The 26874-nt window shown below is 43.8% G+C and overlaps 1 protein-coding gene across 3 annotated transcripts in view; it reads left to right on the forward strand.

Annotated features, from left to right (window-relative positions):
- CCDC141 (coiled-coil domain containing 141) overlaps positions 1-26874 on the forward strand; it is a 179725-nt gene that overhangs the window by 19640 nt on the left and 133211 nt on the right. For all 3 annotated transcript variants that reach the window (XM_066575765.1, XM_066575767.1, XM_066575768.1), the window contains exon 3: positions 22478-22669. In XM_066575765.1, coding sequence (XP_066431862.1) covers positions 22478-22669 — 192 coding nt within the window. The remainder of the gene's footprint in view (positions 1-22477; positions 22670-26874) is intronic.

The raw sequence follows: 26874 nt of genomic DNA on the forward strand, positions 1-26874 counted from the left end.
TCCATATAATACACAATCTCTTTCAATAACTATCTGGTCTCCTGTGGTGCTGTGGGCACAACAAAAGTTATGTATTTGTAATAAGTCACGGTCTTTGTTTCGCTGTTTCTCATTCACATCAGCAGCAGTATAACCAGTATTCTTTTTGACAATCCCCCTTAGACTGGTACTTACACTCTTCCATGGTCAACTGTCTGGAACCACTTGTTCCATACAATGAAGCTCCCCAACCTCTTGCATAGAGGCTTCCTGCTTTGCTCCACCTGCCCACTCATGTTTACATGCTTCTGTCTGTAGTAGCACCACAACATAGCAACATGACAATAAGACTCAACTCCCAACATGCATGCAACACCTTGCCTTTTATACCTTACATTGCGTCCTCTGATTGACTCACATACTGTACGCACAAGCTCCACCCAGCATGGTGGCGGGCTGCCAAGTGTTCACCAATCATCACTGTGACTAGGCTCAGGGTGAGGTCTTCACACACATATCCTCAAGGGCCATCACATATTCTACTACATGGTTCAGGACAAGGACTATACATCAAAGTTACATCACTATCTTGCACAAAGATTATATATATATATATATATATATATATATATATATAAGATGAAAGCCCTCACTGACTCACTCACTGACTGACTGACTCACTAAAAGTTCTCCAACTTCCCGATGTGGTAGAAACATGAATTTTGGCACAAGCATAGATTATCTCCAAACTAGGAAAAGTAATTGGGTCCCAACTTGATTATTCAATTCTAGCGCAAAAGAATTAGCATCAAAATTTAACATACATAATCTAAGTCTCTCACTTCCCAATGTCATAGAAACTTAAAATTTGGCACGGCATTGAATATGTCATAAATAGGAAAAGTTAATAGGTCCCAACTTGATTATTCAATTCTATGCGCAAAAGAATTAGCGTCCAAATTTTATACACGGAATCTAATTCTCTCACTTCCCGGTGTCATAGAAAGTCGAAATTTGGCAGGAGCATTGATTATGTCATAAATAGGAAAAGCTAATGGGTCCCAACTCAATTATTCAATTCTATGCGCAAAAGAATTAACGTCCAAATTTTACGTACGGAATGTAATTTTCTCACTTTCCGGTGTCATAGAAACTTGAAATTTGGCACGGGCATTGATTATGTCATAAATAGGAAAAGTTAATGGGTCCCAACTATTCAATTCTAAGTGCAAAAGAATTAGCGTCCAAATTTTACATATGGAATCTAATTCTCTCACTTACTGATGTCATTTTATATAAAGGAAACGTTGCATGGTTACCTCCCCGTGGTGTTTCCTGGGTAATGCAGAGAACTGTGCAAAATGGTGAACATATGTTTTTCCCGGTATCTCTAAAGTAACCACGACTTCATAAGATTTTCCGGGTGAACACCAGATAAACACCAGTACCAAATTAACTCGGGCGAAGCCGGGTATATCAGCTAGTATTATATACACACACATGCACAGTACTACCCCTCCCATAGTAGTCCGGGTGCCAACTATAGTACTGTCAGACAATAAACAGTACTCTTAGCTTGGCCTATTAGAATCTCTCTCAATATCTATCTCAACATCCATATCTATCCATATGGCGTCTATATAGTATACATCATTAATGGAATTCCTATAATAACTCTTTGCAGCAATGCTTTACGTGACTCTGACTGCAGTATCTATACATGATGGTATAGTGTCTACAAGGTACAGTATACCCCTCATATGGAGACCCGTATATACATATTACACTCTGCCATACTATACATGTCTATCTATTATGCTCTGCATGTAAAGGCATGTCTGACATAACTCTCTAATACTCAGTAATCGCCGAGTTAGGGTTCGTTCACATTAGCGTCTGTGTAAAAGGGCTTGTAGTCTGACCTGTTTTTCAGTCATCTTATCGCTTTTTTCCCTATTTAAATAAGTAATAAATTCATGTTAGATGAGAAAATAAAAAGCTAAAAACTGTAGAAGTGCACATCGATGACAGCATCAGCCAAGCTGGTAGACAGCCAAGCCAAAAACTGCATTTGAGGAAGTAAGAGTGTCTTTCATTCACATTAATACTGAGTGACATAGTACAGTCTGTTCTTGGAAATGTTATATTTTAAGAAAACATATCCGCTTACAATTGATGCTCTTTGACAAACTTTTTGAAGGTTCCCACCATTGAAGCCCTAGATGGTGGCCACACCATCAACATCCAGAATGAATAATTACTTGAAATATCATTATCTAGTGACCTCTGGGATAAAAAAGGTATTCTTACTCTGACACAGAAAGCCACATGACTACCCACATCAGGCTTGGACTCGCCAATAGGGGAGCAGGTGAATCCCCTGGTAGGCCCTGAACCATGAATGGCATATGGTGCTGTACACCCACTGCAATACATAGTGGTTGACAGAGTTCAGTATCTTAGATAGGTAATATTTGCATGTCATTGTTCAATGGGGCCCCCAGAATAAATTCTACTGGTGGGCCCTAACCACCTCAGTTTGACGCTGGCCTACATCCATCCAAATAGTTTTCAGTGGGGACAGCCGATCAGCTAAACTGTATGGCGACCTCCCAACTCAGGATATGGTGGTCAGCACATGGGTAGGTTGGATTCCGCATGTGGAATTCGCCCCTGGCAGCAGTAGCGTCCACTGCTCGGTTGCAGTCTTTTCTGTACTGCAGACGGACCCCGTCCCGTCGTTAGGCGATGACGCGGAATCCACGACCTGTTCACAATGTTCATTGCGGACGGGCCGCGGGTTGGACAGCTTCCATTGATTTCCAAGGAAGCCATCCGTGCAGAGTCCATATGCAAATAGAGCATGTTGCGATTTTTCCTCCGTGAGTGGAAATTGCAATTGATTTCCACTAGTGTGTAGGAAGTAGCAGATCTCCATAGGAAGTAACGGGCGGTATTGGCTACGGATTCGCGATGCGGATGCCGGCCACAGATTCTGCAGCAAATATCCGCCCGTGTGCAGGCGGCCTAAAGATCAGACGTGGATTTCAAGCCTCAGTTTTGGCCATTTGTGTCTTATGTCTGGAAAACCCCTTTAATAATTGATGGCATCAGACCGCGATTCTTTCATATTCCTGGGGCTTCCAGTGTGCACCTCGGGGATGTCAGAAACATGCACCAAAATGATAAAACGTGTAAACCGTTTCCTACACTAATGACTGTCGGTAGTCTGGTCAGGCCAGACTAATTGTATGTTCTAGGAGGGCTTTAGGGCACATTTTATTTCGCTTATGACATTTGTGTGACAGTCCATGTTTTAACGAGCGTGTCTCAACATATGCCGCTCATGCCATATGGTTGCTAAATTTAGCACATTTAACTTTGCCAATAGAAAACTATTAGAAAAAATGTATTGTTTTTTGGAATCTTGTCTAATTCTTCATTTGCATAATGATGCTTTCATTTGGGGAGATAATGCATTTCCTTCAGGAGTGCATCTAGAACCTTCTGGATAATATAGTAGATTTTTTGCAAAGGTCTTTGTGTTGAGAGACTATGAATTCTGGTGAACCTGTCAAAGACTGACATTGCTTTTGATGTAGACTATTTGGCTAAAATGTCATGTCCTGACTGTGCTGAAAAAATCAGAACAGTGTCAATCTCCCTGTTATCCTTTTAAATACCATGCTACAATATTATATGTGTCCGTTTGACGCCATACGCCAATGTTTATACCTAAAGTCATGCCATATTAATCAGATCAAAATTAACTTTATATCACAGAAACCAAAAATAATACCTAGTTGTTCATTATGCAGAGAGCAAGACTGATAGTAAATGCTGGTCGACGTTTCACATTAATACCCTTTCAGGGGAAAAGTGTGCTATAGTATGTTTCTGTGATCATTAACCTCTTAAAGCCTACTTACACAAGTGACTCCCCAGAATACGCTGTGCATGAGGAATAACACTATATCTGACTGTCATATGACTTGTATCCTCCACTATTTAACAGCAGGCCCCTTTTCCGGCTATATATCTAGCTGTTGATGTCTTCTATACATTGAGAACATGGCAGATTCTGTTTCCTAACCTGTTTCCCTGAAAATAAGACCTACCCTGAAAATAAGCCCTAGCATGATTTTTCAGGATTTTTGAGGATGCAGAATGATTTTTAAGGGCTTTTTGAGAATCCTTGAAATATAAGCCCTGCTCCAAAATTAAGCCCTAGTTATAGTTAATTTAAAAAAAGGCAATTTAAATAGTGTCCAGGCAGCTATACATGTAAAAAAGTGAAATCGTTTGGAGCAAAAATTAATATAAGACACTGTCTTATTTTGGGGGAAACAGGGTATGTATGGAACACAGACAGAGAAAAACATCAGCATGGAAGAGGGTGTACAGTAGCACTGAGCACTTCAGATGCAATTCCAGTAGCTGCAAATCACTTACCAGGTAGTTATTGCATAGTCTGTATGATTTTCCTCTCCCTCTACATAGATGTCTATGGGCAGCATGAGAAAACCCTCCTCCACTTCGTGTTTACCATTTTGTTACTACAAACTGACATCACTTGACAACGGGCAACGGACAGGAAATGAGAAGGGTTACCCCTAGCAGCCAGCTCTTTTGAAGGATTTTTCAGGCCAAAAATGTCATTTTTGGGAAATAACGTTATATGTATTTTTGTTAGTTATCACCTCGGTTATCATATGGTTACCTCAAAGTTTGGAGGACAAGGAAAAAGACATACCTTCGTATTCTTGACGTTCATCATGTATCATGTTCATTGCTAACCTACAATAAAAATAAATGATATACATTATATATAGAACGTTACAACAACTATGGGTATACTGAATATGGACAGGCTATACTTTACATTACATATACATGTCCCCCCCCCCCCAAATATACACACACACTTCAATACTGGTTTTCTACGCCATAAAGTGCGGGCGTCAGCTGTTTATTACAGCTGACACCTGCGGGCAATAGCTGCAATTGGCTGCACGGCCGATCGCGGCTTTTAACGCTTTAAATGTCGCTGTCAATTCTGAGAACGGCATTTAAATCCCCCCGACAGATGTTCGGGGGTCCCGCCCGCGGTGAGATCAGGGGGAATATATCTATATTCCACAACACTTCTGCTCAATTCCCAACCTGTTTGGTTGTTTGGGTTGGCTGATTCACAGTGATTGGTTGTTTGGGTTGGCTGATTCACAGTAATTAAAAGGCCTCATGGCTGTTTTGGCAGACTGCCCATCAAGCCGTCCCTGTGGGGTAGCTTGGTAGGCTGCCTGTCAGAATGCAGAAGCGATCAAAGCATCGCTGGTTGTGGTCCCCCCTGGGGACTAAAAGGAATTGTAAAAATAAAAACAATAGAGCTTTATTAATTATTTAAAAAAAGTAAAAACGTTTTTAAAAAACCCTTTTACCATATTTGCAATAAAAAAAAATCTAAATAATAAAGCAAAAATACGTGTTTGGTATCACTGCATCCATAAAAATCCAATCTAGCAAAGTATTGCATTATTTACCCTGCACGGTGAACGACGTGCGGAAAAAAAATAAAGAATGATAGAAATGCGCTTTTTTGGTCACCCTAAAATATAATAAAAAGTGATCACAAAGTTGTTTGTATGCAAAAATTGAACTAATCGGAAACAACAGGACGTACCGCACAAAATGAACCCTCATATAACTATGTCGACAGAAAAATAAAACAGTTATTGTGCGCAGAAAATGGAGACAGAAAATAATTTTAAAATATTAAATATCTTTAAAAAAAATATATAAGTAGTACAGCAAAAAAAACTATATAAGTTTCATATCGTAGTAATCGTACTGACCCGTAGAATAAAGTTATCAGGTCATTTTTGTTGCAGTTTGTGCGCCTTGGAAACAAGGCGCACTGAAAGATGGCAGAATGTCGTTTTTTTCCATTTCTCTCCACTTAGAATTTTTGAAAAGTTTTTCAGTACATTATAAGGTACAATAAATAGAGCCATTGAAAAATACAACTCATCCTGCAAAAAACAAGCCCTCATACAACATCGGCGATAAACAAATAAAGGAGTTACGATTTTTTAAAAGGGAGGAGGAACATGGAAAAAAGCTTCATCACTAAGGGGTTAAAATCCATATTGCAGTGTCAGCACGTAGTATTATGTTGTTTCTAAAGAGGTCAGTAGTGGCACGATAGCTAAAGCGACCATGTGGCCATCAGTAGAGTCAAATACAATGGTGAAGACATGCTTGACGTTCGAGAAACGCAAGACCATTTAGAAGTGGTATTGGGAATTTGAGAATGTGCGTAAAGACAATGGCCATGCGAGTTCGGAACAGAACCGCCAACATGATTAGAAACCTATGAGGCTGTATGCAATGTGCAAAGATCTGGGGGGTGTCGCACAGCAACAAGTCCTACTTCTTTGGATAGGTCATTGGAACAGTTCACACACTTGCCACAAAGGTCCATCAAACAATGTGCATTCGAGGGAGGAGTAAGCAGACAATGCATTCTTGAAAGAGCATATTGGAAAGTTTACATCCCAATATTGTTACACGCCATGAATGAAGAATACGCTACTGCGAGTGGTTCTGACATATGGTAAATGAGGATGAGGATGAGGATGAGAAGCCTAATTTAAACTAAGAGGTACGGTAAATCATCATTACTGTGTTTATTGGGCTGCAGAAAATCCTCACATTCATGTGGACAAAGCAGTGGATTTTCCGGGGTCGGTGTCTGGTGTGGACTGTAGTCCAGGGGTTTAATCGGACCATTATTTTTGAAGACACAGTCTCTGGCCCAGTGTACCTCGACATTCATTTGACGAGCCACTTGTGCGATTTTACTTCTAGCCAGATGGCGCACCACCACCCCACCACCAAGCTGTGAGAGCCGATCTCGATGACATTCTGCCAGGACATCGGCTAGGACCAAGAGATGCTGTTGAATTCCCTTCCTCATTCCTATGACTTAACAACCCTCTAGGTCTACCTGTGAGGAACCCTAAAAGTTATGGTATATCGTAGAAAAGCAGCTACACTGCTTCACTACAGGAAGGAATTGAAATGTCTTGCACAGCAATCCCTGCGAATACTGTAACCCATGTGTTGCTTACACAGCAGTTCACTGAAATCAAAAGCATCCGGATGTTGATAGGGAGCATTTTGAGCACCTAATGTGATTATGGAAGTCAAACATGACATAGCTATCCTTTGACGCTTACATAAATCTACACCCAGAAAGGAAAAACAGCACAATCCATCTCATCAAATAAAATATTAATCTTTATTAAACAACATGAGTAAATAAATTTCCATAGGATGAAATACAGCTACGTTAAAAATATATGTTGTATACGTCATGATTGTGCAGATACGGAATCCGATCTGTTCGTGTGGAAGAGGCCAAAGGCCCACTGTCCATAGGTGGGTCTGATTTGCGAAAGATCTGCAAATCAAGCCGCCCATAGGGATACATGGGTGTCCGCAAGTGAAAAAAAAAGCATGTGGATTTGATTTGCGGACCTTTTGGTTGAGGAAAAAATTTTTTTTAAATCGCAGCATGCTCCATTTCACTGTGGATCCCGCAAGGATGGCTTTCATTGAAGTCAATGGAAGTCATTTGATCCGCGGCCCCTCTGCAATTGAATTGTGGATGGGCCGCAGATTCCGCGGGAAAGCAGGGTTTAAAAAAAAAAAGAATCTCCACTGCGCATGTGCTGTGGCGCGCCAGCTGGCTTTTCCGCACGCATCTGCAGTGAAGACCCAGATAGGTAAGCACTGTCTTTGTCCGGGGGCAGGGTTGGATTCCGCTGCAAGCATCTGCCATTCCAATTAGCTAGTGCGAATGAAAAGGCAAACATTCATATCTTTTAATTTCTGCGTTTTGCCGCGGATCCTCCGTGCAGAAACTGATTGCGGATTTCACAATTGTAATCCGCCCATGTGAACCCAGCATTCACACTGGCGAGGGCAATATCTGGCTGTGAATCACCCTCGAAATCCATGTGAAACCCATGGATGTGAGGCGTTTTAATGTGGAAACTGCAGGGATGAAGGGAATCCCCCGCCGCGACTGTCACAGCTGCAGCAAAGGATCGGGGAGTTCTCCCATTGTTCTCAATGGGACCGATGCTGCTGCTGGCCACGTGGAGAACAATGGGCGATGTCGCAGAAATATAGGACATGCTGCAATTTTTTTCCTGCATAGTATTGCATCGCGGTACCATGCAGAAAAACATTGCAAATGTGAATTAACCCATTCAAAAGAATGGGTTTCATATTTGTGCAAGATTTCTTTGTCTTGCATCGCACAAATCTAGCACGTTTTCTTGCCAGTGTGAAGGCACACTTCGGCCTCCCTCACACATTTTTTTCAGCTTTCAGCACAGCGCTAAACACTGTAAGAGGCTCCCATTGTTTTCAATGGAGCCTCTCAGACAGCCGCTCGATCACTCCGATTTTCGAGCGGTGCCTGTTCCATTTTGGGGCGTTTAGCGCACTTCATCAATGACGAGGAGTGCTAAAAGCCGGTGTCAGACGCAGTGATGAAAGTAAAACGCATCGATGTAAATTGCGACGCTTTGCCGCGTTCATGTGTGAGGAGGCCTTAGTCTGCAATTGCACTTTATCATTATACTAGTTGCAATATTTCAGCACATTTTGCTTTGCAGTCCCCTTCAGTCTGTTGTTTCATCCTAGCTTTATTTCATCCCATGGAATTTTATTTTAATCATTTGTTTGATAAAGATTAATATTTTATGAGATGGTTGTGTTAGGTTTTCCTTTCTGGGTGTTAATATTATTCCATGGCACATTATATGTGATCTGATTTTTTGTGTTGTCTATATTTACTAAAGCAACAAAGCATTTATAAACAGTGGATATAAAAAGTCTACAAATCCCTGTTAAAATGACATGTTTCTTACTCCAATACACAGAGAAGGAAGGAAACAGTTGTGTACCTCTAGTAGTGACCTACAATCCCCAGCTAGAGGTAAAAGGAAAACTGCAAAGAAACTCCACCATACCCTACATAAGGATGACCGTCTGACAAACAGTTTCCCGGACCCTCCCCTTCGGTGTTACAGGCAACCTCCTAGTTTGAGGAACTTTATAATCAGGAGTGCATTGCCCTCTGACACACAAAAAGAAACCTATCCCCGTAATGTAAGGAGCTGTAAGACCTGCTCACATATACTGACTGCGGACAGGATACAAATCCCCAACACACAGCAGGACTATAAGATCCCAGGGACATTCCCATGTTCCACGTCTGATGTTGTCTACCTGATCCTGTGCAGTAAATGTCCTGTTGGGGGGGCTTTATGTTGGGGAAACAGGGCAAAAACTTAGAGCCAGGATGAGGCCTCATCACCACACAATTAAAGAAAGAAAGAGAATTACCTGTGGCTGAGAATTTTTCTAGTCACAGACACAACATAGAACATATGAACGTTATGATACTAAATGGCAATTTTGAATCTCAATGTCACAGAAGAATTTAGGAGTACAAGTTTATAACCATCTTTGACACTGTCAAGATTGGACTGAGCTTCAGAGGGGGCTTTTTACATCAGTGGAGAATATAAGAAATCTGGGGCAGAGATAACACCAATTTGGAGAGACCATAAAACTTTCACATTCCTTATCAGTGGACTAATTACTTGCTCCTCTGCTCATCCTGTTCTGGTATTTTTTTAAGTGCAACTTAATCACACCATGTTTGTGCCTTGTCATTATATTATATATATATATATATATATATATATATATATATATATAAATAAAATAATATACCCCTTCGGATCTATTTCATTATGCCTGAGGAAGAACCCTTAGTAGTTTTGAAAGCTCGCTGTAACATCATGTATTTTTGTTAGCTATTAAAAAGTATCATATCTATAAGATTACTTGGTTTCTACTACTTAGCCCATAATGACATGTTGAAAAAAATTAACAAAGATGAATCATTTCAGATTTCTTTCCACCTTCAATGAGACCCATCATCTGTACAATTCCATTGGAAAACAATAATAAATTCAATTCAATTTGACTTCTAAGATGCTCAGAAAACCAAAGTCCTCAGGTGGAAATCATTTTCCCTTTCCATGCAGTGTAAGTGGGGGTACCCAAAAAAAACACGAATACTCCTCTGGTGGGTGGGACATGCACCTAGCTTCTCTTGCTAGGTGAATGTCTGTGGAATCATTCAGAAGCGGTATGCCAGCTGGCGTTGTTGGGGGAAGAAATCCCCCCCCCCCCCCAAAAGAAAAGGGATTTTTTTTTTCAACAACTGGTTTAATTTTTTGCCTATTTGCGATATCTAATTCATACAAACAACGCACAACTTTGAAATTTTGCTTCCTTTTCACTACTGAAAGCACTCGCTTAAAAAAAAATTGCACAGAACAAGATCGGGGGAATACAGAGATTGAAGCAATGGCATTTTGCTGCTTTTTCGCAAAAATTGCTTTACACTCAACACTGGGTCGGCAAACAGGTAACTGTTTTTTCCATCATGACAACACTCCTGATGACCATCTCAATTAGCTTCTCTGGAGGCCTCATGACTGTCCATGGTTATACAGACTTTTGTATTTAAGGCATAAAATGTTCTATATAAAGCACATAAGTTGGAGACTTGCTGACAGGTACCGGCTAAAAAGACAAGTAACCCTTGACTGGACAGCAGTGTGTGAACCCAGACGAGATCGAAAAAGAATAAGTTTGGAAAAGATTGGCTGTACATGTGTGGAATTATTTTGGGGTTCCTAGAAGCCATGGAGTAATAGTTCAGTTTTTATATGAACTTTGAACACATGGAAAACTTTTTTGGTTTTCCCCCTAAAATAGAGTAAAATAAGCCATTTGCCTATTTTATGCTGCTTGTGGGTCCTGCCGGCTCATCCTTTCCATTTTGAACCAGACTTACATTTCAAGGTTTTTTTGATGTCATTATTCCCATATGCTCAGTATGAAGTGTCAGGGTGATGAAAGAACTACAAATAATTTCATAATCACCTTATCATTATTTTTTCATGTAGATCTCTAAAATGTATCACACTTCAAGCTGTTTCTTTCAAGTTTTAAGGAGCTAAAATCTACTTTGAAAATACCTAGTTATCTGCTGTTTGGAGGAAATGTTAAGTACCTTGCAGACAGGCTAGGAATGGATTGTGATTAAAAGGAGTTGTAATATAATTGTAGCAAATGAAGAAATCTGCCCAACGTACTAAAATACATGACGCTAATGTGCGGCTGTAGCGGGTACTACTTGACACTGGAGGAGTATTATAAGTATGGGACCAGTTAGCTACTAAATAAGCAATTTCTTCTCATTTTTATATTGAAGTGATTATATATTTCTTTGCACAGCATGTTCTATAGAGTCTCTCTGTATAGGTTGCAGATGCATAGTGTTGCTCACGCTCTACTGACCCCGAGGCACACCATGCTCTCGCTTTCTCCTGTTAGCAATTTTGTTTGCTGCTGAGCCCATGTTTCTCAGTTTTCCCTGGATATTCGGAGTCGGCACAGGGTTTGCTATTGTGTATTGTGTTTTTAGAGCAGGCACAGTGCGGTAATGCCTTAAGGAAGGTCCTTATACGAATGTTAATTGGCGCTTGTTTCATTTTCTTTCACATGGCCCGAGAATCAGCTTGTGGGAACGAATGATTTCTACAACGATCGTTCGTCCCCATAGGCCGGCTGTACATCTCCCTGTCCACATCATGAGATTTATCGCCGACCAGCAAGTACTTTTTTATGCTCACTGAAGTCATCTAACGATCAAGTGTTTCTTTTCGTTCATTGGTTAACGGTTTGTCCCTTTACACGCCCCAACTATTGGGCAGATGGGTTACTCGGAGGAACATTTGGGCCCAATAAATGGCCGTACAAAACAATCTTTAGATCATCATGGCCCAGGGGCACTTGCCCGCCCGTTTTGGTCATTTTATCAGCTAGCCTAGACTTTATGTAATGGCCATTATTCAGGGAAGTAGAACATGCTATGATATATAGTTTTTTTTTTAAGACATGCTTCTATAGAATTTAAATGCCCACTGTCAATTTCAACAAACTTTACATAAATCAATAGTACAGGCAATGTAATATATCTTATCAAAGAAAAATGCTTCTTCTTCCACATATCAGCTCCTTTCCTGTTCCCTCTCCCTCCTAAGCTGTTTACTCACTATAAAATACTGCCAAACTTCATCAGACTGAACTAATAGAAAAAAAACACAATTTTTATACGTGAAAACTCGCCCATTATTTGCTATAAGCGAGTTAAAAAATTGTATCGCACTTGCATGTACAAGCCAGTTTCATGCAAGTACAATGCGATTTTTAGATTTTCCTACTGAAAAACCATGAGATTTTCAGGTGCGTGAGAAATTGCATATTCAGCAATCAATTTTTTCTCGTGAATCGCATCTCATTGTGAAAACCACATTTTTACAGGTGCAAATTAGAGATTAGTGATAGGAGAGCAGGGTGTTCTCTACTTTCTGTGTGCAGTGTATGGAAGACACCCAAGCTGCTAGCCTACACCCACCAGCACTGTGAAAACTGAGAATTATGGTTTAAAAAATATTTTATTCACTGCCAGATTAATATCGAAGCATACAGAATGAAAATACGATTACAATAAAGAAGTATCAACACAATACCCGTTCTGTTTTGCTCTTCAGCTACCCCACATTTTAGGCATCAGTTATAATATAGTTCCCCAGTACAACTTCCTCCGAAAAAACCAACCGCCTGGGGAAAATAAAGAGAAAAGTAAAAACGACAGAAACAATAGACAGAGACAGGAAAGAAAGAGAAGGAAGGGAAAAACGTAGGGTGGGGTGGGGTAAGGGAAGGGGATAGGGATAATCTGTCCACATTGACCATCGTTCCAGCTTGTACACTCAGTCCCATTATTGTCTAGTACCTTTGGCAAGGGGTATCTCAAGCCAATCAGGTAATAAGGGCACCATTATCCAACCAGGTGTTCAGTTCTGTGGAGAAACGGAACTGAAGCCATATCGCCCATACTGAGTAAAATTTGGTCAAACGCATCTCATCCTTGGCACACAGCTCCTTCATGTATTTTAGATTGTCTAGGGACTCTAACCACATCAATCTCGCGGGGGGAGTCGTGGACTTCCATTTCCTAGGAATGATTTGTCTCATGGCTAGCAATAAAAATCGCAACAAGGAGTCTTTTATGTGGGATATTGAGCCCGGGATCATAGATAACAAGGCGATTTCAGGGGTAAGGTTGAAAACTGAGAATTAGAGATGGAGCCTAAAGAGGGGGAAAACTGATGAAAAACTGCAGGATACAAATTAGCTAGTGGGCAAAAAAAGTGTTATTCCTCATGGGCACACACAGTTATATAAAAGGGTCTGGAAAATACTGAATGTATGATTATTTAGAATTTATTCAGCCATTTTTTATTACAATTTTGAGTCTTTGTACTGAACTATCATTATTATGGACCGAGAACTAAGTAAATAGGTTTGTGTCTAAACCAATCAAATGTTCATATCAAAAGAGGAGAAGTCACCTTTGTGTCTAAACCCATCAAATCTGCATATCGAGAGAAGGAAAGTCAACATGATGATGGACTGTTTGAAAGACATCTTATCTAGGGTAGGAAGTAATGTTCACTTCTCGGAAGAGGTATTTGTAGCTTGCATACAAAGGAGTCAACAAAAACAACAAAAAATTACACAGTGTGGATCACAGCAGTCTTCAAGATAGGTAATTAATTGATCGTCGACCATCATTGAATTCAATGGTAGCTGTGCCTGCAGTACCAAACCAGGGTGCTGCAATATGAACAGCGTACCTGCTTCTAGCACTGTCTGCACCAACAGATGGCCCAGCAATCAGCTGATCGCTGGGAATCCTGAGTGGTGGACTTTTGCCAATACTCTACTGTATTAACAACACCTTTAAGTCAACTGGATTCCATCATAGCATCGACCATGGAGCGTTGCTTTATTAAAATGTGAATTACTACAAAAATTACAGTATCAATTCATCAGGAAAATCCAGCATCATTCATAATCCCCGCAAAAATCCTCCAATTATCTACTGGCTGCTGAGGAGTCAACATTATTTTTAACTTGATCACAATGTTATTGCAGCCGTTTAGTTATCTGCAGTGACTGCATTCTTCATATATCTTCTGCAAGCTCTGTTACTTGTCATAGTAAAGGCCATGATGATTGCATTAGTGCCATGTAGTGTCTGAAATGTAGCTATGTGAAATATTGATGGGTTGGCACAACACACTATTACTGGCTGTGAAAATCAAACACTTCAACATTATTCCTGCAGATAAATAATAATACACCTTTACCATGTGCTTGGTCCATTTTTTCTTAAAGGGAAACCGCACTGGGAGTCACAATTTTATCTTAGTCTTCTTGTTAGAAGGTCCCCAGGGATCAGTGGATTATAGGGTATCCTGCTGTTGTGACTCTGCAGTGATCAGTAGAGATGAGCGAGCACCAAAATGCTCGGGTGCTCGTTACTCGGGACGAATTTTTCGCGATGCTCGAGGGTTCGTTTCGAATAACGAACCCCATTGAAATCAATGGGCAACCCGAGCATTTTTGTATATCGCCGATGCTCGCTAAGGTTTTCATTTGTGAAAATCTGGGCAATTCAAGAAAGTGATGGGAACGACACAGCAACGGATAGGGCAGGCGAGGGGCTACATGTTGGGCTGCATCTCAAGTTCCCAGGTCCCACTATTAAGCCACAATAGCGGCAAGAGTGGGCCCCCCCTCCCAACAACTTTTACTTCTGAAAAGCCCTCATTAGCAATGCATACCTTAGCTAAGCACCACACTACCTCCAACAAAGCACAATCACTGCCTGCATGACACTCCGCTGCCACTTCTCCTGGGTTTCATGCTGCCCAACCCCCCCCCCCCCTGCACGACCCAGTGTCCACAGCGCACACCAAATTGTCCCTGCGCAGCCTTCAGCTGCCCTCATGCCACGCCACACTCATGTCTATTTATAAGTGCGTCTGCCATGAGGAGGAACCGCAGGCACACACTGCAGAGGGTTGGCACGGCTAGGCAGCGACCCTCTTTAAAAGGGGCGGGGCGATAGCCCACAATGCTGTACAGAAGCAATGAGAAATATAATCCTGTGCCACTGCCATCAGGAGCTGCACACGTGGGCATAGCAATGGGGAACCTATGTGCCACACACTATTCATTCTGTCAAGGTGTCTGCATGTCCCAGTCAGACCGCGTTTTTTTATAAATAGTCACAGGCAGGTACAACTCCGCAATGGGAATTCCGTGTGCACCCACAGCATGGGTGGCTCCCTGGAACCCACCTGCTGTACATAAATGTATCCCATTGCAGTGCCCTGGACAGCAGAGCTAACGTCAGATTAAATGCAGGTGGGCTTCGGCCCACACTGCATGCCCCAACCTGACCAGGCTTTTTAATTCATAGACACAGGCAGGTACAACTCCCTATTGTGAATTCCCTGTGGACCGACAACATGGGTGGGTGCCAGGAAGCCACCGGCGGCCCATAAATATATCCCATAGCATTACCCATCACAGCTGAGGTAATGTCATGTTTAATGCAGGTGGGCTTCGGCCCACACTGCATGCCCCAGTCAGACTGGGGTTCTTTAGAAGTGGACACATGCAGTTACAACTCCGTGTGGACCAACAGCATGGGTGGGTGCCAGGAAGCCACCGGCGGTACATAAATAAATCCCATTGCAGTGCCCATCACAGCTGAGGTAATGTCATGTTTAATGCAGGTGGGCTTGGGCCCACACTGCATGCCCCAGTCAGACTGGGGTTCTTTAGAAGTGGACACATGTAGTTACAACTCCGTGTGGACCGACAGCATGGGTGGCTCCCTGGAACCCACCGGCGGTACATAAATATATCCCATTGCAGTGCCCAGCACAGCTGATGTAACGTCAGCTATAATGCAGGTGGGCAAAAAAATTAATTGGATTACACTGTAGGCGAGGGCCCCCAAAAATTGGTGTACCAACAGTACTAATGTACCTCAGAAAAATTGCCCATGCCCAACCTAGAGGGCAGGTGAAACCCATTATTTGCTTTGGTTAATGTGGTTTAATTGGTAACTAGGCCTGGAGGCAGCCCAGTTAAAATGAAAATTGGTTCAGGTGCAAGTTTCAACGCTTTAATGAGCATTGAAACGTATAAAAATTGTTTACAAAAATTATATGACTGAGCCTTGTGGGCCTAAGAAAAATGGCCCGTTCGGCGTGATTACGTCAGGTTTCAGGAGGAGGAGCAGGAGGAGGAGGATGAATAGAATACACAGATTGATGAAGCAAAAATGTCCCCGTTTTTGATGGTGATAGAGAACGATGCTTCCATCCGCGGGTGCAGCCTACGTATTGCTTAGGTATCGCTGCTGTCCGCTGGTGGAGAAGAGAAGTCTGGGGAAATCCAGGCTTTGTTCATCTTGATGAGTGTAAGCCTGTCGGCACTGTCGGTTGACAGGCGGGTACGCTTATCCGTGATGATTCCCCCAGCCGCACTAAACACCCTCTCTGACAAGACGCTAGTCGCAGGACAAGCAAGCACCTCCAGGGCATACAGCGCGAGTTCAGGCCACGTGTCCAGCTTCGACACCCAGTAGTTGTAGGGGGCAGAGGCGTCACCGAGGACGGTCGTGCGATCGGCTACGTACTCCCTCACCATCCTTTTACAGTGCTCCCGCCAACTCAGCCTTGACTGGGGAGCGGTGACACAGTCTTGCTGGGGAGCCATAAAGCTGGCAAAGGCCTTGGAGAATGTTCCCCTGCCAGCGCTGTACATGCTGCCTGATCTCTGCGCCTCCCCTGCTACCTGGCCCACGGAACTGCGCCTTCTGTCACTAGCGCTGTTGGATGGGAAGTTTACCATCAGTTTGTCCACCAGCGCCCTGTGGTATAGCATCATTCTCGAACCCCTTTCCTCTTCGGGAATGAGAGTGGAAAGGTTCTCCTTATACCGTGGGTCGAGCAGTGTGTACACCCAGTAATCCGTAGTGGCCAGAATGCGTGTAACGCGAGGGTCACGAGAAAGGCATCCTAACATGAAGTCAGCCATGTGTGCCAGGGTACCTGTACGCAACACATGGCTGTCCTCACTAGGAAGATCATTTTCAGGATCCTCCTCCTCCTCCTCCGGCCATACACGCTGAAAGGATGACAGGCAAGCAGCATGGGTGCCCTCAGCAGTGGGCCAAGCTGTCTCTTCCCCCTCCTCCTCATGCTCCTCCCCCTCCTCAACGCGCTGAGATATAGACATGAGTGTGCTCTGACTATCCAGCGACATACTGTCTTCCCACGCCTCCGTTTCCGAGTGCAAAGCGTCTGCCTTTATGGTTTGCAGGGAACTTCTCAAGAGGCATAGCAGAGGAATGGTGACGCTAATGATTACAGCATCCCCGCTCACCATCTGGGTAGACTCCTCAAAGTTTCCAAGGACCTGGCAGATGTCTGCCAACCAGGCCCACTCTTCTGTAAAGAATTGAGGAGGCTGACTCCCACTACGCCGCCCATGTTGGAGTTGGTATTCCACTATAGCTCTACGCTGCTCATAGAGCCTGGCCAACATGTGGAGCGTAGAATTCCACCGTGTGGGCACATCGAACAGCAGTCGGTGCACTGGCAGATTAAACCGATGTTGCAGGGTCCGCAGGGTGGCAGCGTCCGTCTTGGAGTTGCGGAAATGTGCGCTGACCCGGCACACCTTTCCGAGCAGGTATGACAAGTGTGGGTAGCTTTTCAGAAAGCGCTGAACCACCAAATTAAAGACATGGGCCAGGCATGGCACGTGCGTGAGGCTGCCGAGCTGCAGAGCCTCCACCAGGTTACGGCCGTTGTCACACACGACCATGCCCGGTTGGAGGCTCAGCGGCGCAAGCCAGCGGTCGGTCTGCTCTGTCAGACCCTGCAGCAGTTCGTGGGCCGTGTGCCTCTTCTCTCCTAAGCTGAGTAGTTTCAGCACGGCCTGCTGACGCTTGCCCACCGCTGTGCTGCCACGTCGCGCGACACCGACTGCTGGCGACGTGCTGCTGACACATCTTGATTGCGAGACAGATGTTGCGTTGGAGGAGGAGGGGGAGGAGGGGGGTGGTTTAGTGGAGGAAGCATACACCGCCGCAGATACCAGCACCGAGCTGGGGCTCGCAATTCTGGGGGTGGGTAGGTCGTGAGCGGTCCCAGGCTCTGACACTGTCCCAGCCTCCACTAAATTCACCCAATGTGCCGTCAGGGAGATATAGTGGCCCTGCCAGCCTGTGCTTGTCCACGTGTCCGTTGTTAAGTGGACCTTGGCAGTAACCGCGTTGGTGAGGGCGCGTACAATGTTGTGGGAGACGTGGTCGCGCAGGGCTGGGACGGCACATCTGGAAAAGTAGTGGCAACTGGGAACCGAGTAGCGCGGGGCCGCCGCCCCCATCATGCTTTTGAAAGCCTCCGTTTCCACAAGCCTATACAGCAGCATCTCCAGGCTGATCAATTTGGCAATGTGCACGTTTAACGCTTGAGCGTGCGGGTGCGTGGTGGCGTACTTGCGCTTGCGCTCAAACAGTGGCGCTAGCGACGTCTGGACGCTGCGCTGAGAGACATTGGTGGATGGGGCCGAGGACAGCGGAGGTGAGGGTGTGGGTGCAGGCCAGGAGACGGTAGTGCCTGTGTCCTCAGAGGGGGGTTGGATCTCAGTGGCAGGTTGGGGCACAGGGGGAGAGGCAGTGGTGCAAACCGAAGGCGGTGAACGGCCTTCGTCCCACCTTGTGGGGTGCTTGGCCATCATATGCCTGCGTATGCTGGTGGTGGTGGCTCCCCAGCTGATCTTGGCGCGACAAAGTTTGCACACCACTGTTCGTCGGTCGTCAGGCGTCTCTGTGAAAAACTGCCACACCGTAGAGCACCTTGACCTCTGCAGGGTGGCATGGCGCGAGGGGGCGCTTTGGGAAACAGTTGGTGGATTATTCGGTCTGGCCCTGCCTCTACCCCTGGCCACCGCACTGGCTCGGCCTGTGCCCACACCCTGACTTGGGCCTCCGCGTCCTCGCCAGCATCCACGTCCTCTAGGCCTACCCCTACCCCTCAGCATGCTGTATTACCAGTAGTGCAGAAACAGAACGCTGTAATTAAATGTGCCACTTATTGGCCTGTGGTTGGAGGCTGACTTCGCTTACGGAACGCACAGCAGAGCCAGGAAATAATTTTGCGCAAGCCTGCTGTAACACTTAGCTGGCTGCGTATGAATTAGGAGGACAACTACCCCCAGCACAGACCCAGTACACTGAGGACAGTCACAGGCAGCCCGAATAGATTTTTTTTCCAAATGTTTTTGGAAAGGCCCACTGCCTATATTCAATAGATATGTCTTCTGTCCCTGCCTCACCACTACTGGCCCTGGAGTATGTAAAAAATAACTGCAGACTGTTGCACTGTGGACTGGAATACAGCGGTGATGTAACAGCGAACACAGAGCCAGGAAATAATTTTGCGCAAGCCTGCTGTAACACTTAGCTGGCTGTGTATGAATTAGGAGTACAACTACCCCCAGCACAGACCCAGTACACTGAGGACAGTCACAGGCAGCCCAAATAGATTTTTTTCCCCAAATGTTTTTGGAAAGGCCCACTGCCTATATTCAATAAATATGACTTCTGTCCCTGCCTCACCACTACTGGCCCTGGACTATGTATAATTACTGCAGGGCGCAATGCTCTGCACGGCCGATATACAAAAAAAAAAAAAATGTGCAACACTGCAAAAAGCAGCCTCCACACTACTGCACACAGTTAGATGTGGCCCTAAGAAGGACCGTTGGGGTTCTTGAAGCCTAAAATACTCCTAACGCTCTCCCTATAGCAGCTCCGGCACCAGCAGCACTGTCCCTGATCTCTGTCAGAACGCATCTGTGGCGAGCCGCGGGAGGGGCCGATTTATATACTCGGGTGACACCTGATCTCGCCAGCCACTCACTGCAGGGGGGTGGTATAGGGCTTGAACGTCGCAGGGGGAAGTTGTAATGCCTTCCCTGTCTTTCTATTGGCCAGAAAAGCGCGCTAACGTCTCAGAGATGAAAGTGAAAGTAACTCGAACATCGCGTGGTACTCGCCTCGAGTAACGAGCATCTCGAACACGCTAATACTCGAACGAGTATCAAGCTCGGACGAGTACGTTCGCTCATCTCTAGTGATCAGTTGTAATCTGTACGGGGAGCAGCAAGAGTTCAGCACCCCTGCAGACCGGAAATCATAGAGCCTCACAGCAAAACTTAGCGTGGACTCAATTTTTATAAAAGGGGTTATTCCAGCAAAACAATTTACTATCTTTCCACAAGATACATGTATAATTATGTAATATTGTATAAATGTAATAATCGTATAATCATAAAATGTATAATAAGTGGAGATGAGCGAGTATACTCGCTAAGGCATATGACTCGAGTGAGTAGTGCCTTAGCCGAGTTTCTCCCCGCTCGTCTCTAAAGATTCAGGTGCCGGCAGCGGGCGGGGAGCGCCCGGGGGAGAGCGGGGAGGAATGGAGGGGAGATCTCTCTCTCCCCCCCGCTTTCCGCCGCAACTCACCTGTCACCCGCGCCGGCCCCTGAATCTTTAGAGACGTGCGGGGAAATACTTGGCTAAGGCACTACTCACTCGAGTAATGTGCCTTAGCGAGTATACTCGCTCATCTCTAATAATAAGTCATTGATAATTAAAGACCCAGAGAAACAATTGAATTTAAAAGAGTTATTCCAACAAAATTATTTATCAAGACAGGTGATAAATGTATGACCGCTGGAAGTCCGAGCGCTGGAACTCCTGGGGATCACAAGAATAGCACACCCCGAGTCTCAGTAGTCAATGCAGTGGTGGTGCATATGTGTGACTATTGTTCCATTTACTTCTATGGGACCAACAGAGACCTAGAGCGACAGTGAATGGAGTGGTTGTCACGCATGCACACCATCATTCCATTCTGACTTTGAATATGCCATTCTCATGATAGCTAGTTGTTCAACGCTCAGACTTCCAGCGGTCATACATTTATCACCTGTCCTGTTGATAAAAAATTTTGGTGGAATAACCCCTTCAAGTTAAAGGATTTCTCTGGGTCTTTTACTTTTGATAATCTATCCTCAGAATAGGTCATCAAAAGTTGACTGGATCCCCACCATTTGTCTGACTCGCGGCATCGCTGTCAATGAAGAAAGTCTTGGAAGCAGATAGTGCTGTCAACATTCCAGTAGCCCAGTGGGGTACTACAAGCACAGTTCCCATTGAATTCAATGGGAGCTGTGCCTGCAGTACCAAACTGGACTGCTGCAATATGGTCAGCACTGTCTTCTTTCAGCACTGTCCTCATTGACAGCGATGCCAGGAATCAGGTAGTCAGTGAGGATCCCAAGCAGTGGACCACTACTCATCAACTATTGATGACCTATCCTGAGTATAGGTCATCAAAGTAAAAGTCCTGGAGAAACCCTTTAATGTACTCCATAATTTTATAACAGATGAATCTGGTTTAGGGTAAAAAACACCAGGCTGACTTTTTTCTAAGACTTTTCTAACTAGAAAAGCAAAGCCATTTTTAATGCTATACTATGGCTCTATGTAGGAAGCAAGAAGAATTTAAAGCTAGGCCAGCTTCTCACCATGTGCCTCATAGGTCTTGTGTAATCTGCCTCTATGGCGAGTACTGTCATTACCATCTGGAAAATGAAGCATTGATATAGTGTCCATTGAAACCAATGGGCTGTCTGGGTAATGCACAGAAATGCTGGGACCTCCAGAGCAAAAAATGTTCTGTGTAGCAGCTCTCCTTTCTGGCTAATTGATGAAGGTCCTGAACAGGAAAAAATTCCTTAAAGGAGGTTTAAAAATTGGCTTTCTAAACTGGATAACTACTTTAAAAGGGGACCAGTCATGTCATCGAGGCAGCAGGGTTCTGCATAGCTTCGCAGTCAGTCCTGTTGACTCTATAGCAGTTTTCATTTTCTTCCTCCTTCCCTCTATTCCCCCTTACCCAGTCCTGTTACACTGAAAGCACCAGTAGCTGAATCGGTCAAGTCTCCAACACTCATGGTCAATGAATGACGTCAGGCAAAAGCTGCTATATAGTCAGTGGGGCCTAAACTGGAAAGCTATGCAGCCACCCTGCTGACCTGACCGCTCCTCTTTAAGGGACATCCTACTGTATGGGCTGTGCTTCTATAAAAGTAAGATTTGTCGTGGTATAAAATAAATTACTTGTAAATGTCCTTTTTTCAGGATCCCCACCTATGCTACTTTCACAGAGTGGGAACCATTTTTTTGGAGAACACCAGAACTTTCTTGAATTAGGATAATATTGAGTTCACTAACCAATGATTATCATCTTTTAATATATGGGGAAATATAAATTTTTAGATTTTAACTAAAATTCCCGGCTACTTAAATATTCTCTTTTTGTCTCTGTAGCCTTTGGAAGACCAAGTATGGGATTTGTTATGTGAAGCAGACCAGACAGCAGAAGAAAATAAAGACCAAAGTCAAGTATATGATGCCATGGCGCTGACCCTTAAAGAAGCATGGGACGCCCTTATCCTCATTCTTGAGAACAGGAGAGAGTTGTTGCAGATGACGGTTGAGTTCTTTGATATTGCTCTACAGGTTTGTGCTTGATACCAGTCAAATGAATTTTTAGCATGGACTCAATATAAAATGCATTGTGCCTTTAAAGGTCAGTGTCGTTTCAACAAAGTAATGTTCATTTGATAGCCAATGTGATAAAGTAAATTTCAATTTTGCTAGTTATTTACCAAATCTTATGTTTTCTGCCGGAAAAATCGTTACAAAGTGCTGGTCACAAGGAGTCTCCCTTCCTTCTAATATGCTGTCCACTGCCTGTTGTCAAGTGATGTCTGTCCCTAGTAACAGACTAATTACAGGAAGTGGGGACTGGAGCTTAGCTAACAAATGTGAGTTCAGAACAATACATACAGCTGGTTCATCCGGGTTTCCTCAGCCGCTACACTTTATGCCTTGTGATCTAGTTTACCACACTTTCTCCCTCCTGTTTTACCTCTGTACATCACATTATTGCGCTGAGATATACAATAAGAGCTACAAGCCCATATATATCAGTATTTAATGAAATGACAGTAATGCTCTGAAGTGTAAATTTAATTTAAAAAAACTATTGACATTTCATAGGGACATGTCAAAAGTTTTGATCAGTGGGGTCTGAGCGCTAAGTATCAGTGTAAGCCCTAGTGCTGAGATTCGCACCGATCGCTAGAATGAAGCGGTCAAATCACTCAAGCTTTGCTTACTAGCTAAAGACAGGCTCAATAGAAAGTATATACCGTATATACCGGCGTATAAGACGACTTTTGAACCCCGAAAAATCTGCTCTGCAGTCGGGGGTCGTCTTATGCGCCGGTAATACAAAAAAAAAAAGTGTAAAAAAAAAAAATTTTATTACTCACCTCCCACGGCGTCCTGTCGCGCTCCGGCAGGATGTCGCTCGCTCCTCGTCCCCGCCGCAGCATAGCTTTCTGAATGCGGGGCTTGAAATCCCCGCTTCCAGAAAGCTAATACACACGCCGGCAGCCATGACAGCATTGAATGGCTGTGATTGGCTAAAGCACACGTGGCTTCAGCCAATCACACTATTCAATGACATCATTGAATGGCTGTGATTGGCTGAAGGCGCACGTGTTAGCAATCACACCCATTCAATGATGTCATTGAATAGTGTGATTGGCTGAAGCCACGTGTGCTTTAGCCAATCACAGCCATTCAATGATGTCATGGCTGCCGGCGTGTGTATTAGCTTTCTGGAAGCGGGGATTTCAAGCCCCACATTCAGAAAGCTATGCTGCGGCGGGGACGAGGAGCGAGCGACAGCCTGCCGGAGCGGGCGACGTCCTGCCGGAGCGCGACAGGACGCCGGGGGAGGTGAGTAATAAAATTTTTTTTTTTTTCTCCACTGAATACCGGCGTATAAGGTGACAGTTGGGGGGTCGTCTTATACGCCCCGTCGCCTTATACGCCGGTATATACGGTAGGCCCGTCTCCAGCTAGGGAGCAGAGCCAGGGCTCAGCTGAGCACTTCTGCCGCCTTGTTCTAACGATCGTTGGGGTCTTAGCATTCAAAGCTCAATGATCAAAACTTTTGACATGTCTCTATGATGTGTCAAAAGTTTTTGAAAGTACAGTTACACTTTAAAGTTCTCAGAAAATGTTCCTTTGTTTCTGTATAAATATTAAAGTAGACATTTACCATATGAAAGGTCCCTTAGTGCCTGTTTAGAGTATGAAAACCCACTTAATTTCTTAAATTTATGTCAAGTTAAGGAGGAACTGTCAGCTATTATTTAGTAAATACTTGCATTTGCCATGAAATTACAATTCTTTTTGTTAGACCTCTACATTCTGCCATTCCCTTGGTATTCCTCTTGGAAATGTATTAATACACAGACAATTTCATTTTACGAGTTCGTGGTGTATCCTTACACATTCTAATCACTGTCCAACCAGTGCTGCAAGTGTACACCATGGGATAAGAGTAAGCTGCTATGTGTGTACATGAGAAATAACAGAAATGATGTCTATTATATGACTTGTGTCCTGCATTTATGAACATTGTTCCCGTGTGCAGGCTGTTTGTTTAATTTTCAGTTTTCTTTATGCTGGTGGGAGAAGACTGCTGCTGTGATATCTTCTACATAGTGCATATGGAGAAAACAGCAGATTCTGCTCCCTAACACTGTCTAATATTCACATATAAATAGAAGTCTAAATGTGATTCCAGTAGTTGTAACACAATTAGTTGCATCAGCAGGTTCCTGCGAGTCTTCTTGCTTCTCTCCCACTGCAGCAGCTTCCTCGTCCTCTTCTCCTTTCCATAGACTTCTATGGGCAGCATAGATCATAATTCTTCTCCCTTTCCTATAATCCATCTCGGTGTCTGTATTACTAGAGATGAACTTCACTTGACAACAGGCAGTGGACAGCAAATTTGTAGGAAGGGAAATGTCTAGTAGCCAACACTTGATTTTTCAGCACAAAAACATAATTTGAGCTAAATAACATAATTTGTACTTTTGCTATTTATCTCATTGGCTATAATATTAACAGAAGTTGCTTCAAAGTGTGGTGACCATTTAAGTTTAGTCAGATGGCCCACGCAAAATAGAAGTGTGCATGCTCAAAAAAGTTAAACTGAAGTATGTGCAAATGTACTTTTAAACAATGGGTTCCCATCCCCAGTAGTATATGGTTCCTTTAGCGGACACCTTATCTGGGAAAATGTCATTGGCTTTGAACTCTGTAAGTGCCACCAATGCTTTATATAGTGTAGCTGAACAACCTTCTAACCATAGCCATATAAGTATTAATGGAAGCTGTATTGATTAAAGTACATACAGTACTTTGTTGTATATGCTCCATTCTAATTTTCTGCTTGTAGTCATGGAGGTGAAGCGGTTTGGCTGAAAATCATGATGGATGGTCCCTTAACACGCCCATTGTGACTTGACTGACACTCCTTAAGCATCATCGCAAACTAGCTTGGGTGGCATCTACCACATGAGCAGTGAAACAAAATGTACTGACCTCGGCTTTATCTGCACATGACTTATGCGCTGGATACCGCCAAAGTTGGGGCGTATCCTGGCCAGAGGGACATCAATCAAGTCAAATCAGGCATGTTTCGGGATCATCCACCATGAGAATTTAGCTCCACCTCAATAATTACAAGCAGGTAATTAGCATTCAGTGTATTTGAAAATCAAAGTACTTCTAGTAATACATATTAGGGACATGATTAGAAAGATCTTAAGCTACGGTATAAGACACTGGGGGCAATTTGGAAGGCGCCGGGTTAAAGATAATGACAAGTTCCTTTAAATACCCATAACACAACCAAATACTCATCGATCTTTAAATACCTATCTATCTTTAAAGTCCCGTCTGTAGGGATAAGAGGTATGCAAGAAAATGGAAATAGATAGAACACATTTATTCTCTTCTTTTGTTAGCAAACATTGAAAATAGTAATATAATATAATCTTTATTTGTATAGCGCCAACTTATTCTGCAGCGCTTACATGGAAAACATGGAAATGGGTTGTATCACAATCACAAGTTATCCCCTATTCATAGGATACATTGATGCTTAAAGGGGTATTCCATTTTTTTTTTACTGATGACTGATCACCTGTATAGGTTATTAGTAGTTGAAGGATAGGGGTTCACAGCTCAGAACCCCCGTCCATTAGTTAATCGTCCGGCCAGCTGCTCTGCCAGCAGGCCAGATGTTGTCATCACTGGTCAAAGAAGGAAGTCAAAGTGCTGGCTTCACTTCCATTGAAATCAATGGGAGCACTGCGCTGCTCCTTCACTTCTTGCTCAGGACAGCACGGAAATGTCCTGAGCATAAGGTGACCAGATTTTCTCAGGGTCAAAGTGGGACAAAGGCGGGGCTTATCACAAGGTATGATTTTACCTCCGTCGTTATGAAAAGTACAGGGCCGATTCAAAAAAAAAAAAAAAAAAAGACAGGGAGGAAATTCCACAGCATTTCTGAATCCAGCACTCCCCTCACCTCCTCCAAAGGCTTCCTGCTGTCAGCGCTCCCCTGACTTCTGCTTCCCAAACCTCACCTGACCAGCGGCGCTGCACCTGAGCAAGCTGTAGGGAACAGGAAGTCGAGGAGCGCTGGCAACAGGAAGCCTTTGGAGTAGGTGAGGGGAGGCGCCGCATAGTATGAAGTCAGCTGTGGATACGTGGCTGATTTCCAGTCAAAATCTGTACCAATAGTACAGCTTTTGACGGTTTTTTTAGATAGGGAATTTGCTGTGGACGTTTCC

The sequence above is a fragment of the Eleutherodactylus coqui genome, chromosome 8 (assembly GCF_035609145.1).
Source record: "Eleutherodactylus coqui strain aEleCoq1 chromosome 8, aEleCoq1.hap1, whole genome shotgun sequence".
Lineage (NCBI taxonomy): Eukaryota > Metazoa > Chordata > Amphibia > Anura > Eleutherodactylidae > Eleutherodactylus > Eleutherodactylus coqui.